This window comes from Venturia canescens, chromosome 8 (assembly GCF_019457755.1).
Source record: "Venturia canescens isolate UGA chromosome 8, ASM1945775v1, whole genome shotgun sequence".
Taxonomy (NCBI): domain Eukaryota; kingdom Metazoa; phylum Arthropoda; class Insecta; order Hymenoptera; family Ichneumonidae; genus Venturia; species Venturia canescens.
The window spans coordinates 8895177-8908376 of NC_057428.1; the positions used below are offsets into that span (position 1 = coordinate 8895177).

At 38.0% G+C, this 13200-nt stretch overlaps 3 protein-coding genes across 5 annotated transcripts; all 3 read left to right on the top strand.

The window, feature by feature from the left end:
• Window positions 1-30: 30 nt before the first annotated feature.
• On the top strand, window positions 31-2267 carry LOC122415006 (uncharacterized). 2 transcript variants are annotated; one of them, XM_043426756.1, is made up of 3 exons: window positions 31-139; window positions 206-470; window positions 2149-2267. In XM_043426756.1, the coding sequence occupies exons 1-3, from the start codon at window positions 56-58 to the stop codon at window positions 2157-2159; spliced, it is 360 nt and encodes a 119-aa protein (XP_043282691.1). In that variant the 5' UTR covers window positions 31-55; the 3' UTR covers window positions 2160-2267. The 2 variants fall into 2 exon arrangements, with proteins under 2 accessions (XP_043282691.1, XP_043282690.1); XM_043426755.1 differs by lacking the exon at window positions 2149-2267 and adding an exon at window positions 1612-1825.
• A 2097-nt stretch (window positions 2268-4364) lies between these two features.
• LOC122414977 (uncharacterized) lies at window positions 4365-6237 on the top strand. The gene is made up of 3 exons (XM_043426707.1): window positions 4365-4597; window positions 4660-4924; window positions 5966-6237. The coding sequence occupies exons 1-3, from the start codon at window positions 4397-4399 to the stop codon at window positions 6130-6132; spliced, it is 633 nt and encodes a 210-aa protein (XP_043282642.1). The 5' UTR covers window positions 4365-4396; the 3' UTR covers window positions 6133-6237.
• Window positions 6238-11121: 4884 nt separating this feature from the next.
• On the top strand, window positions 11122-13200 carry LOC122415075 (uncharacterized). 2 transcript variants are annotated; one of them, XM_043426905.1, is made up of 3 exons: window positions 11122-11230; window positions 11297-11501; window positions 13082-13200. In XM_043426905.1, exons 1-3 carry the CDS (start codon window positions 11147-11149, stop codon window positions 13090-13092), a joined length of 300 nt encoding a protein of 99 aa, XP_043282840.1. In that variant the 5' UTR covers window positions 11122-11146; the 3' UTR covers window positions 13093-13200. The 2 variants fall into 2 exon arrangements, with proteins under 2 accessions (XP_043282840.1, XP_043282839.1); XM_043426904.1 differs by lacking the exon at window positions 13082-13200 and adding an exon at window positions 12545-12758.

The following is a 13200-nucleotide window of genomic DNA, read 5'->3' on the forward strand; positions in this document are numbered from 1 at the left end:
AAACTCAACCATTCCTGTGGAGAATCTGGATAAAGTGACTGATTTATATTGCAATATGTCAAACGCATCCCTCCGGGCCATCATGCGGACTTTCGTTATGAACCGGAGATTTTATATCGCTGAATATATTAACCAACAAGTAAGTATAAAAAAATTCATTTAATTTAAACTTTTTTCCAACTTATGACAATTTTTTTGTCAACAGTCCAGTTCGCAGAGTGCTCAGGACGCAAATGGCGGCAAAGCGACGGCTCCTGCAGCCGAAATGGAAAGAAGTTTGGCGCCTGGTTTGACCGAGACAAACGAGAGCAGTCCGGATTCTGAAGAATCAGTAATTTCGCTGTCTAGATCGGAGGAGACAAACGAGAGCAGTCCGGATTCTGAAGAATCAGTGATTCCGCCGCCATCTTCCTCTATAACCGGAATTGAAAATTGTACGAGGAATCAAAGGTTTCGTGAAATCAATCACGGTGAGTGCAGAGAACGTAATTCGGTTTTGTTCATTTCTTTTCAAAGGACCACGTTGAACCTGAAAATGATTAATAAAATTGAATATTGGGAAATCTGTGATTGAAATACTTACCGATGGAACAGTTATGTTGACTCCTCTCCAGAGGACCGCGTTGAACCTGAAAATGATTAGAAAAATTGAATATTGGGAAATCTGTGATTGAAATACTTACCGATGGAACAGTTATGTTGACTCCTCTCCAGAGGACCGCGTTGAACCTGAAAATGATTAGAAAAATTGAATATTAGGAAAACAGTAACTAAAATACTTACCGAGGAAACAGTTTTGATGATTTCTCTCCATGTTAAACCCAAATGAGATATATTCGTTTTTTGTTTTCAGTAATGAAAGATGATCCAGACCCACGGATCCGTCGCACATATTCAATTTAGTCTGTTCAATTCGCTTATTACTAAATCGAGGTATATACGACGGATCCGTGGGTCTGGATCATCTTTCACTGTTTTCCTAATATTCAATTTTTCTAATCATTTGAAGGTTCAACGCGGTCCTCTGGAGAGGAGTCATCGTTTTTTCGCATTCACCGTTGCAAGAAGCTTCTCTTGCTCCGAGCCCGGAGGTTTATCATGCGTTGGACAAAATGGCAAATCACTATGTGCATTGTGCAAGTGTTTTGGATATTCCAGATCAACTCCAAGTATATAACCAATTTCGAAAAAAACGATATGTCATACATTATCGTGCATTGCAGCAGTGTTTAAAACATGGTTTGAAAATCACGAAAATCCACAGAGTCTTGAAGTTTCAGCTAAGCAATCTTCCTGGCTCAAAACATACATTGATTTGAATACACAATTTCGTACACGTGCGAAAAATGATTTTGAAAAAAATCTATTCAAATTATTGAATAATGCTGTGTTTGGAAAAACCATGGAGGATGTTCGTAGTCACGTCCAAGTTAAACTGTTAACGCAATGGGCAGGTCGATATGGAGCAGAGGCTATGATCGCTAAACCTAACTTTCACAGTCGAAGTATTTTTGCGGAAAATTTAATCGCTGTAGAGTTGCGAAATCTCCAGGTTATGTTTAACAAACCGATATATGTTGGCATGTCTATTTTAGGCATTTCATTTTTCAGCGAAACCGAAGGGTGGAAAAGATGTTTTCCAAGAAAATTACATGCTGCTGCATTTAACCCAAAATACACTGAACTCCTCAAGGCTATCAATGCTGACGAACGGTGTTATGCAGCCATTTGTGAAGCGGGACGATTTGAAAAGCCCCAAAAAGTCAGTCTGGAACTGATAAAGCCGATTGTTGCAGCAGTTTGGACAGATGGCCATAAAATGTTAAAATATCTCAGTGTCCAAAGATTTTTAATGGATCACAGTGAAGAAAACTATAGAAATCTCCAAGGTAAGTGCGTTAATGCTACTGAATAAAAATTGAATATTGGCAAAATGATAATTGAAATAGTTACCGGTCAAACAGTTTTGTTGTCGCCTCTCCATAGAACCGTCTCGAACCTGAAAATAATTGAAAAAATTGAATATTATTTAAAAAATTGAATATTGGGAAGTCTGTGATTCAGATACTTACAGATGAAACAGTTATGTTGACTCCTCTCCAGAGGACCGCGTTGAACCTGAAAATGATTAATAAAATTGAATATTAGGAAAACAGTAACTAAAATACTTACCAAGGAAACAGTTTACCAAGGAAACACAAATACGAAATCGAGACAATGATCAAAAACGACAAGCTGAATGTGATATGTTCGAGGTTTCCCGAATATTTCCGGAGCCCAAACTCAACCATTCCTGTGGAGAATCTGGATAAAGTGACTGATTTATATTGCAATATGTCAAACGCATCCCTCCGGGCCATCATGCGGACTTTCGTTATGAACCGGAGATTTTATATCGCTGAATATATTAACCAACAAGTAAGTATAAAAAAATTCATTTAATTTAAACTTTTTTCCAACTTATGACAATTTTTTTGTCAACAGTCCAGTTCGCAGAGTGCTCAGGACGCAAATGGCGGCAAAGCGACGGCTCCTGCAGCCGAAATGGAAAGAAGTTTGGCGCCTGGTTTGACCGAGACAAACGAGAGCAGTCCGGATTCTGAAGAATCAGTAATTTCGCTGTCTAGATCGGAGGAGACAAACGAGAGCAGTCCGGATTCTGAAGAATCAGTGATTCCGCCGCCATCTTCCTCTATAACCGGAATTGAAAATTATACGAGGAATCAAAGGTTTCGTGAAATCAATCACGGTGAGTGCAGAGAACGTAATTCTGTTTTGTTCATTTCTTTTCAAAGGACCACGTTGAACCTGAAAATGATTAATAAAATTGAATATTGGGAAATCTGTGATTGAAATACTTACCGATGGAACAGTTATGTTGACTCCTCTCCAGAGGACCGCGTTGAACCTGAAAATGATTAGAAAAATTGAATATTAGGAAAACAGTAACTAAAATACTTACCGAGGAAACAGTTTTGATGATTTCTCTCCATGTCAAACCCAAATGAGATATATTCGTTTTTTGTTTTCAGTAATGAAAGATGATCCAGACCCACGGATCCGTCGCACATATTCAATTTAGTCTGTTCAATTCGCTTATTACTAAATCGAGGTATATACGACGGATCCGTGGGTCTGGATCATCTTTCACTGTTTTCCTAATATTCAATTTTTCTAATCATTTGAAGGTTCAACGCGGTCCTCTGGAGAGGAGTCATCGTTTTTTCGCATTCACCGTTGCAAGAAGCTTCTCTTGCTCCGAGCCCGGAGGTTTATCATGCGTTGGACAAAATGGCAAATCACTATGTGCATTGTGCAAGTGTTTTGGATATTCCAGATCAACTCCAAGTATATAACCAATTTCGAAAAAAACGATATGTCATACATTATCGTGCATTGCAGCAGTGTTTAAAACATGGTTTGAAAATCACGAAAATCCACAGAGTCTTGAAGTTTCAGCTAAGCAATCTTCCTGGCTCAAAACATACATTGATTTGAATACACAATTTCGTACACGTGCGAAAAATGATTTTGAAAAAAATCTATTCAAATTATTGAATAATGCTGTGTTTGGAAAAACCATGGAGGATGTTCGTAGTCACGTCCAAGTTAAACTGTTAACGCAATGGGCAGGTCGATATGGAGCAGAGGCTATGATCGCTAAACCTAACTTTCACAGTCGAAGTATTTTTGCGGAAAATTTAATCGCTGTAGAGTTGCAAAATCTCCAGGTTATGTTTAACAAACCGATATATGTTGGCATGTCTATTTTAGGCATTTCATTTTTCAGCGAAACCGAAGGGTGGAAAAAATGTTTTCCAAGAAAATTACATGCTGCTGCATTTAACCCAAAATACACTGAACTCCTCAAGGCTATCAATGCTGACGAACGGTGTTATGCAGCCATTTGTGAAGCGGGACGATTTGAAAAGCCCCAAAAAGTCAGTCTGGAACTGATAAAGCCGATTGTTGCAGCAGTTTGGACAGATGGCCATAAAATGTTAAAATATCTCAGTGTCCAAAGATTTTTAATGGATCACAGTGAAGAAAACTATAGAAATCTTCAAGGTAAGTGCGTTAATGCTACTGAATAAAAATTGAATATTGGCAAAATGATAATTGAAATAGTTACCGGTCAAACAGTTTTGTTGTCGCCTCTCCATAGGACCGTGTCGAACCTGAAAATAATTGAAAAAATTGAATATTATTTAAAAAATTGAATACTGGGAAGTCTGTCATTCAGATACTTACAGATAAAACAGTTATGTTGACTCCTCTCCAGAGGACCGCGTTGAACCTGAAAATTATTAATAAAATTGAATATTAGGAAAACAGTAACTAAAATACTTACCAAGGAAACAGTTTACCAAGGAAACACAAATACGAAATCGAGACAATGATCAAAAACGACAAGCTGAATGTGATATGTTCGAGGTTTCCCGAATATTTCCGGAGCCCAAACTCAACGATTCCTGTGGAGAATCTGGATAAAGTGACTGATTTATATTGCAATATGTCAAACGCATCCCTCCGGGCCATCATGCGGACTTTCGTTATGAACCGGAGATTTTATATCGCTGAATATATTAACCAACAAGTATAAAAAAATTCATTTAATTTAAACTTTTTTCCAACTTATGACAATTTTTTTGTCAACAGTCCAGTTCGCAGAGTGCTCAGGACGCAAATGGCGGCAAAGCGACGGCTCCTGCAGCCGAAATGGAAAGAAGTTTGGCGCCTGGTTTGACCGAGACAAACGAGAGCAGTCCGGATTCTGAAGAATCAGTAATTTCGCTGTCTAGATCGGAGGAGACAAACGAGAGCAGTCCGGATTCTGAAGAATCAGTGATTCCGCCGCCATCTTCCTCTATAACCGGAATTGAAAATTGTACGAGGAATCAAAGGTTTCGTGAAATCAATCACGGTGAGTGCAGAGAACGTAATTCGGTTTTGTTCATTTCTTTTCAAAGGACCACGTTGAACCTGAAAATGATTAATAAAATTGAATATTGGGAAATCTGTGATTGAAATACTTACCGATGGAACAGTTATGTTGACTCCTCTCCAGAGGACCGCGTTGAACCTGAAAATGATTAGAAAAATTGAATATTAGGAAAACAGTAACTAAAATACTTACCGAGGAAACAGTTTTGATGATTTCTCTCCATGTCAAACCCAAATGAGATATATTCGTTTTTTGTTTTCAGTAATGAAAGATGATCCAGACCCACGGATCCGTCGCACATATTCAATTTAGTCTGTTCAATTCGCTTATTACTAAATCGAGGTATATACGACGGATCCGTGGGTCTGGATCATCTTTCACTGTTTTCCTAATATTCAATTTTTCTAATCATTTGAAGGTTCAACGCGGTCCTCTGGAGAGGAGTCATCGTTTTTTCGCATTCACCGTTGCAAGAAGCTTCTCTTGCTCCGAGCCCGGAGGTTTATCATGCGTTGGACAAAATGGCAAATCACTATGTGCATTGTGCAAGTGTTTTGGATATTCCAGATCAACTCCAAGTATATAACCAATTTCGAAAAAAACGATATGTCATACATTATCGTGCATTGCAGCAGTGTTTAAAACATGGTTTGAAAATCACGAAAATCCACAGAGTCTTGAAGTTTCAGCTAAGCAATCTTCCTGGCTCAAAACATACATTGATTTGAATACACAATTTCGTACACGTGCGAAAAATGATTTTGAAAAAAATCTATTCAAATTATTGAATAATGCTGTGTTTGGAAAAACCATGGAGGATGTTCGTAGTCACGTCCAAGTTAAACTGTTAACGCAATGGGCAGGTCGATATGGAGCAGAGGCTATGATCGCTAAACCTAACTTTCACAGTCGAAGTATTTTTGCGGAAAATTTAATCGCTGTAGAGTTGCAAAATCTCCAGGTTATGTTTAACAAACCGATATATGTTGGCATGTCTATTTTAGGCATTTCATTTTTCAGCGAAACCGAAGGGTGGAAAAGATGTTTTCCAAGAAAATTACATGCTGCTGCATTTAACCCAAAATACACTGAACTCCTCAAGGCTATCAATGCTGACGAACGGTGTTATGCAGCCATTTGTGAAGCGGGACGATTTGAAAAGCCCCAAAAAGTCAGTCTGGAACTGATAAAGCCGATTGTTGCAGCAGTTTGGACAGATGGCCATAAAATGTTAAAATATCTCAGTGTCCAAAGATTTTTAATGGATCACAGTGAAGAAAACTATAGAAATCTTCAAGGTAAGTGCGTTAATGCTACTGAATAAAAATTGAATATTGGCAAAATGATAATTGAAATAGTTACCGGTCAAACAGTTTTGTTGTCGCCTCTCCATAGGACCGTGTCGGACCTGAAAATAATTGAAAAAATTGAATATTATTCAAAAAATTGAATACTGGGAAGTCTGTGATTCAGATACTTACAGATAAAACAGTTATGTTGACTCCTCTCCAGAGGACCGCGTTGAACCTGAAAATTATTAATAAAATTGAATATTAGGAAAACAGTAACTAAAATACTTACCAAGGAAACAGTTTACCAAGGAAACACAAATACGAATTCGAGACAATGATCAAAAACGACAAGCTGAATGTGATATGTTCGAGGTTTCCCGAATATTTCCGGAGCCCAAACTCAACCATTCCTGTGGAGATTCTGGATAAAGTGACTGATTTATATTGCAATATGTCAAACGCATCCCTCCGGGCCATCATGCGGACTTTCGTTATGAACCGGAGATTTTATATCGCTGAATATATTAACCAACAAGTAAGTATAAAAAAATTCATTTAATTTAAACTTTTTTCCAACTTATGACAATTTTTTTGTCAACAGTCCAGTTCGCAGAGTGCTCAGGACGCAAATGGCGGCAAAGCGACGGCTCCTGCAGCCGAAATGGAAAGAAGTTTGGCGCCTGGATTGACCGAGACAAACGAGAGCAGTCCGGATTCTAAAGAATCAGTAATTTCGCTGTCTAGATCGGAGGAGACAAACGAGAGCAGTCCGGATTCTGAAGAATCAGTGATTCCGCCGCCATCTTCCTCTATAACCGGAATTGAAAATTGTACGAGGAATCAAAGGTTTCGTGAAATCAATCACGGTGAGTGCAGAGAACGTAATTCGGTTTTGTTCATTTCTTTTCAAAGGACCACGTTGAACCTGAAAATGATTAATAAAATTGAATATTGGGAAATCTGTGATTGAAATACTTACCGATGGAACAGTTATGTTGACTCCTCTCCAGAGGACCGCGTTGAACCTGAAAATGATTAGAAAAATTGAATATTGGGAAATCTGTGATTGAAATACTTACCGATGGAACAGTTATGTTGACTCCTCTCCAGAGGACCGCGTTGAACCTGAAAATGATTAGAAAAATTGAATATTAGGAAAACAGTAACTAAAATACTTACCGAGGAAACAGTTTTGATGATTTCTCTCCATGTCAAACCCAAATGAGATATATTCGTTTTTTGTTTTCAGTAATGAAAGATGATCCAGACCCACGGATCCGTCGCACATATTCAATTTAGTCTGTTCAATTCGCTTATTACTAAATCGAGGTATATACGACGGATCCGTGGGTCTGGATCATCTTTCACTGTTTTCCTAATATTCAATTTTTCTAATCATTTGAAGGTTCAACGCGGTCCTCTGGAGAGGAGTCATCGTTTTTTCGCATTCACCGTTGCAAGAAGCTTCTCTTGCTCCGAGCCCGGAGGTTTATCATGCGTTGGACAAAATGGCAAATCACTATGTGCATTGTGCAAGTGTTTTGGATATTCCAGATCAACTCCAAGTATATAACCAATTTCGAAAAAAACGATATGTCATACATTATCGTGCATTGCAGCAGTGTTTAAAACATGGTTTGAAAATCACGAAAATCCACAGAGTCTTGAAGTTTCAGCTAAGCAATCTTCCTGGCTCAAAACATACATTGATTTGAATACACAATTTCGTACACGTGCGAAAAATGATTTTGAAAAAAATCTATTCAAATTATTGAATAATGCTGTGTTTGGAAAAACCATGGAGGATGTTCGTAGTCACGTCCAAGTTAAACTGTTAACGCAATGGGCAGGTCGATATGGAGCAGAGGCTATGATCGCTAAACCTAACTTTCACAGTCGAAGTATTTTTGCGGAAAATTTAATCGCTGTAGAGTTGCAAAATCTCCAGGTTATGTTTAACAAACCGATATATGTTGGCATGTCTATTTTAGGCATTTCATTTTTCAGCGAAACCGAAGGGTGGAAAAGATGTTTTCCAAGAAAATTACATGCTGCTGCATTTAACCCAAAATACACTGAACTCCTCAAGGCTATCAATGCTGACGAACGGTGTTATGCAGCCATTTATGAAGCGGGACGATTTGAAAAGCCCCAAAAAGTCAGTCTGGAACTGATAAAGCCGATTGTTGCAGCAGTTTGGAGAGATGGCCATAAAATGTTAAAATATCTCAGTGTCCAAAGATTTTTAATGGATCACAGTGAAGAAAACTATAGAAATCTCCAAGGTAAGTGCGTTAATGCTACTGAATAAAAATTGAATATTGGCAAAATGATAATTGAAATAGTTACCGGTCAAACAGTTTTGTTGTCGCCTCTCCATAGGACCGTGTCGAACCTGAAAATAATTGAAAAAATTGAATATTATTTAAAAAATTGAATATTGGGAAGTCTGTGATTCAGATACTTACAGATGAAACAGTTATGTTGACTCCTCTCCAGAGGACCGCGTTGAACCTGAAAATGATTAATAAAATTGAATATTAGGAAAACAGTAACTAAAATACTTACCAAGGAAACAGTTTACCAAGGAAACACAAATACGAAATCGAGACAATGATCAAAAACGACAAGCTGAATGTGATATGTTCGAGGTTTCCCGAATATTTCCGGAGCCCAAACTCAACCATTCCTGTGGAGAATCTGGATAAAGTGACTGATTTATATTGCAATATGTCAAACGCATCCCTCCGGGCCATCATGCGGACTTTCGTTATGAACCGGAGATTTTATATCGCTGAATATATTAACCAACAAGTAAGTATAAAAAAATTCATTTAATTTAAACTTTTTTCCAACTTATGACAATTTTTTTGTCAACAGTCCAGTTCGCAGAGTGCTCAGGACGCAAATGGCGGCAAAGCGACGGCTCCTGCAGCCGAAATGGAAAGAAGTTTGGCGCCTGGTTTGACCGAGACAAACGAGAGCAGTCCGGATTCTGAAGAATCAGTAATTTCGCTGTCTAGATCGGAGGAGACAAACGAGAGCAGTCCGGATTCTGAAGAATCAGTGATTCCGCCGCCATCTTCCTCTATAACCGGAATTGAAAATTATACGAGGAATCAAAGGTTTCGTGAAATCAATCACGGTGAGTGCAGAGAACGTAATTCGGTTTTGTTCATTTCTTTTCAAAGGACCACGTTGAACCTGAAAATGATTAATAAAATTGAATATTGGGAAATCTGTGATTGAAATACTTACCGATGGAACAGTTATGTTGACTCCTCTCCAGAGGACCGCGTTGAACCTGAAAATGATTAGAAAAATTGAATATTAGGAAAACAGTAACTAAAATACTTACCGAGGAAACAGTTTTGATGATTTCTCTCCATGTCAAACCCAAATGAGATATATTCGTTTTTTGTTTTCAGTAATGAAAGATGATCCAGACCCACGGATCCGTCGCACATATTCAATTTAGTCTGTTCAATTCGCTTATTACTAAATCGAGGTATATACGACGGATCCGTGGGTCTGGATCATCTTTCACTGTTTTCCTAATATTCAATTTTTCTAATCATTTGAAGGTTCAACGCGGTCCTCTGGAGAGGAGTCATCGTTTTTTCGCATTCACCGTTGCAAGAAGCTTCTCTTGCTCCGAGCCCGGAGGTTTATCATGCGTTGGACAAAATGGCAAATCACTATGTGCATTGTGCAAGTGTTTTGGATATTCCAGATCAACTCCAAGTATATAACCAATTTCGAAAAAAACGATATGTCATACATTATCGTGCATTGCAGCAGTGTTTAAAACATGGTTTGAAAATCACGAAAATCCACAGAGTCTTGAAGTTTCAGCTAAGCAATCTTCCTGGCTCAAAACATACATTGATTTGAATACACAATTTCGTACACGTGCGAAAAATGATTTTGAAAAAAATCTATTCAAATTATTGAATAATGCTGTGTTTGGAAAAACCATGGAGGATGTTCGTAGTCACGTCCAAGTTAAACTGTTAACGCAATGGGCAGGTCGATATGGAGCAGAGGCTATGATCGCTAAACCTAACTTTCACAGTCGAAGTATTTTTGCGGAAAATTTAATCGCTGTAGAGTTGCAAAATCTCCAGGTTATGTTTAACAAACCGATATATGTTGGCATGTCTATTTTAGGCATTTCATTTTTCAGCGAAACCGAAGGGTGGAAAAGATGTTTTCCAAGAAAATTACATGCTGCTGCATTTAACCCAAAATACACTGAACTCCTCAAGGCTATCAATGCTGACGAACGGTGTTATGCAGCCATTTGTGAAGCGGGACGATTTGAAAAGCCCCAAAAAGTCAGTCTGGAACTGATAAAGCCGATTGTTGCAGCAGTTTGGAGAGATGGCCATAAAATGTTAAAATATCTCAGTGTCCAAAGATTTTTAATGGATCACAGTGAAGAAAACTATAGAAATCTCCAAGGTAAGTGCGTTAATGCTACTGAATGAAAATTGAATATTGGCAAAATGATAATTGAAATAGTTACCGGTCAAACAGTTTTGTTGTCGCCTCTCCATAGGACCGTGTCGAACCTGAAAATAATTGAAAAAATTGAATATTATTTAAAAAATTGAATATTGGGAAGTCTGTGATTCAGATACTTACAGATGAAACAGTTATGTTGACTCCTCTCCAGAGGACCGCGTTGAACCTGAAAATGATTAATAAAATTGAATATTAGGAAAACAGTAACTAAAATACTTACCAAGGAAACAGTTTACCAAGGAAACACAAATACGAAATCGAGACAATGATCAAAAACGACAAGCTGAATGTGATATGTTCGAGGTTTCCCGAATATTTCCGGAGCCCAAACTCAACCATTCCTGTGGAGAATCTGGATAAAGTGACTGATTTATATTGCAATATGTCAAACGCATCCCTCCGGGCCATCATGCGGACTTTCGTTATGAACCGGAGATTTTATATCGCTGAATATATTAACCAACAAGTAAGTATAAAAAAATTCATTTAATTTAAACTTTTTTCCAACTTATGACAATTTTTTTGTCAACAGTCCAGTTCGCAGAGTGCTCAGGACGCAAATGGCGGCAAAGCGACGGCTCCTGCAGCCGAAATGGAAAGAAGTTTGGCGCCTGGTTTGACCGAGACAAACGAGAGCAGTCCGGATTCTGAAGAATCAGTGATTCCGCCGCCATCTTCCTCTATAACCGGAATTGAAAATTGTACGAGGAATCAAAGGTTTCGTGAAATCAATCACGGTGAGTGCAGAGAACGTAATTCGGTTTTGTTCATTTCTTTTCAAAGGACCACGTTGAACCTGAAAATGATTAATAAAATTGAATATTGGGAAATCTGTGATTGAAATACTTACCGATGGAACAGTTATGTTGACTCCTCTCCAGAGGACCGCGTTGAACCTGAAAATGATTAGAAAAATTGAATATTAGGAAAACAGTAACTAAAATACTTACCGAGGAAACAGTTTTGATGATTTCTCTCCATGTCAAACCCAAATGAGATATATTCGTTTTTTGTTTTCAGTAATGAAAGATGATCCAGACCCACGGATCCGTCGCACATATTCAATTTAGTCTGTTCAATTCGCTTATTACTAAATCGAGGTATATACGACGGATCCATGGGTCTGGATCATCTTTCACTGTTTTCCTAATATTCAATTTTTCTAATCATTTGAAGGTTGAACACGGTCCTCTGGAGAGGAGTCATCGTTTTTTCGCATTCACCGTTGCAAGAAGCTTCTCTTGCTCCGAGCCCGGACGTTTATCATGCGTTGGACAAAATGGCAAATCACTATGTGCATTGTGCAAGTGTTTTGGATATTCCAGATCAACTCCAAGTATATAACCAATTTCGAAAAAAACGATATGTCATACATTATCGTGCATTGCAGCAGTGTTTAAAACATGGTTTGAAAATCACGAAAATCCACAGAGTCTTGAAGTTTCAGCTAAGCAATCTTCCTGGCTCAAAACATACATTGATTTGAATACACAATTTCTCGTACACGTGCGAAAAATGATTTTGAAAAAAATCTATTCAAATTATTGAATAATGCTGTGTTTGGAAAAACCATGGAGGATGTTCGTAGTCACGTCCAAGTTAAACTGTTAACGCAATGGGCAGGTCGATATGGAGCAGAGGCTATGATCGCTAAACCTAACTTTCACAGTCGAAGTATTTTTGCGGAAAATTTAATCGCTGTAGAGTTGCGAAATCTCCAGGTTATGTTTAACAAACCGATATATGTTGGCATGTCTATTTTAGGCATTTCATTTTTCAGCGAAACCGAAGGGTGGAAAAGATGTTTTCCAAGAAAATTACATGCTGCTGCATTTAACCCAAAATACACTGAACTCCTCAAGGCTATCAATGCTGACGAACGGTGTTATGCAGCCATTTGTGAAGCGGGACGATTTGAAAAGCCCCAAAAAGTCAGTCTGGAACTGATAAAGCCGATTGTTGCAGCAGTTTGGACAGATGGCCATAAAATGTTAAAATATCTCAGTGTCCAAAGATTTTTAATGGATCACAGTGAAGAAAACTATAGAAATCTTCAAGGTAAGTGCGTTAATGCTACTGAATAAAAATTGAATATTGGCAAAATGATAATTGAAATAGTTACCGGTCAAACAGTTTTGTTGTCGCCTCTCCATAGAACCGTGTCGAACCTGAAAATAATTGAAAAAATTGAATATTATTTAAAAAATTGAATATTGGGAAGTCTGTGATTCAGATACTTACAGATGAAACAGTTATGTTGACTCCTCTCCAGAGGACCGCGTTGAACCTGAAAATGATTAATAAAATTGAATATTAGGAAAACAGTAACTAAAATACTTACCAAGGAAACAGTTTACCAAGGAAACACAAATACGAAATCGAGACAATGATCAAAAACGACAAGCTGAATGTGATATGTTCGAGGTTTCCCGAATA

Coding starts and splice junctions, on each gene's coding strand:
- LOC122415006 (XM_043426755.1), top strand. CDS start 56: ATGTCAAACGCATCCCTCCGGGCCATCATGCGGACTTTCGTTATGAAC. Junction 140..205: donor CTGAATATATTAACCAACAA/GTAAGTATAAAA, acceptor TTTTGTCAACAG/TCCAGTTCGCAGAGTGCTCA. Junction 471..1,611: donor GTTTCGTGAAATCAATCACG/GTGAGTGCAGAG, acceptor TTCATTTTTCAG/CGAAACCGAAGGGTGGAAAA.
- LOC122414977 (XM_043426707.1), top strand. CDS start 4,397: ATGATCAAAAACGACAAGCTGAATGTGATATGTTCGAGGTTTCCCGAA. Junction 4,598..4,659: donor CTGAATATATTAACCAACAA/GTATAAAAAAAT, acceptor TTTTGTCAACAG/TCCAGTTCGCAGAGTGCTCA. Junction 4,925..5,965: donor GTTTCGTGAAATCAATCACG/GTGAGTGCAGAG, acceptor TTCATTTTTCAG/CGAAACCGAAGGGTGGAAAA.
- LOC122415075 (XM_043426904.1), top strand. CDS start 11,147: ATGTCAAACGCATCCCTCCGGGCCATCATGCGGACTTTCGTTATGAAC. Junction 11,231..11,296: donor CTGAATATATTAACCAACAA/GTAAGTATAAAA, acceptor TTTTGTCAACAG/TCCAGTTCGCAGAGTGCTCA. Junction 11,502..12,544: donor GTTTCGTGAAATCAATCACG/GTGAGTGCAGAG, acceptor TTCATTTTTCAG/CGAAACCGAAGGGTGGAAAA.